We start from the raw sequence: 1,212 nt of genomic DNA, 5'->3' as shown, positions 1-1,212 counted from the left end.
TACTCATATATGACGGACACTCATCTCATGTAGATTTAAAATTAGTTGAAATTGCTAGAAACAACAATGTTACAATTATATTGTTGCCACCACATTCAAGTCACTTGTTACAACCAATGGACTTATCAGTTTTTAAATCAATTAAAACAGTATGGGATCAACGATTATGTTCATGGAACCGAAGTCATCAAGGTCAAAAACTTCCCAAACAAGATCTCTCGAGAATTATATGCAGTATTTGGGCACAATTAGACACAAAAATAATAGAAAATGGGTTTAGAAAAGCAGGGATTTATCCCTTTAACCGAAATGCAGTTGATAAATCTAAATTTGACCCTATAAGTCTAAGTAGGTGGGAAGTTAGTAACACCCAAGAAAATAACCAAACTACTGATGATCAAACTTCAACAACCGAAATGTATAATGACTTAGTTATCTATAATGAAGCTTCAACATCAACATGTATTGCCAGCAATAACAATTTCAACTCAAATCAAGCTTCAACGTCAACTGAAAAAAATGCAGAAACAGAAATATTAAATAATAGTAAATCGTTTGAGGAGCTATTATTGATTTCTATGAAGCAAGTTGCCGTAGAGAAAACTACCAGAAAGCAGGTAACTAGCGGAGCTACAGTTATTACTTCTGAAGAAGTTATAAATATTTTAAAAGCAAAAGAACAAGAAAAGGACAAACCAAAAAACAACAAGAAAAAAAAACAGTCTGAAGAAGTTGTAAATGAAGAAGAGATTCAAGACGTTATAGATATAAATTTGAATCAACCTAATGAAAACTTAAATATAAGTTTTGTCAGTGGAGTGTCTGAAATCAGTGATTTATTAAATGAATTGGAAAGAGAAGAAGAGGATTTAGCAGAAGAAGGATATATGTTTCGCACAAAAAATTGTGTTGATGATTGGGTTTTAATTAAATATAAGCTTGAAGGAAAATCTGCAAAATCATTACATTATGTAGGTATTATAAAAGAAGTCTTTGATGGTAAGCATAAAATAAAATTTGTCAAACTGAAGTCTGAGAATAAACATTCTACTACTTTTGTATATCCTATTGCCGATGATATAGATGAAGTTTCAGAATCTGATATTATATGTAGTCTACCAAAACCAACAATTGGAAGAAGGGGTCAACTCGTTTTTGGAATCACTTTCAGTCAATATAATCTGAAAAAGTAACTTAAAGACTGATTAAATT

General features: G+C 30.8%; 1 protein-coding gene across 1 annotated transcript; it reads left to right on the top strand.

The window, feature by feature from the left end:
- The first annotated feature begins 8 nt into the window (after nucleotides 1-8).
- On the top strand, nucleotides 9-1,199 carry LOC115034804. Its single transcript, XM_029492263.1, has one exon. The coding sequence runs from the start codon at nucleotides 117-119 to the stop codon at nucleotides 1,191-1,193; it is 1,077 nt and encodes a 358-aa protein (XP_029348123.1). The 5' UTR covers nucleotides 9-116; the 3' UTR covers nucleotides 1,194-1,199.
- Nucleotides 1,200-1,212: the final 13 nt, after the last annotated feature.

Source organism: Acyrthosiphon pisum, unplaced genomic scaffold, assembly GCF_005508785.2.
Source record: "Acyrthosiphon pisum isolate AL4f unplaced genomic scaffold, pea_aphid_22Mar2018_4r6ur Scaffold_21109;HRSCAF=23054, whole genome shotgun sequence".
Lineage (NCBI taxonomy): Eukaryota > Metazoa > Arthropoda > Insecta > Hemiptera > Aphididae > Acyrthosiphon > Acyrthosiphon pisum.
This window is presented reverse-complemented; position numbering and strand designations above follow the sequence as displayed.

Coding starts and splice junctions, on each gene's coding strand:
- LOC115034804 (XM_029492263.1), top strand. CDS start 117: ATGGACTTATCAGTTTTTAAATCAATTAAAACAGTATGGGATCAACGA.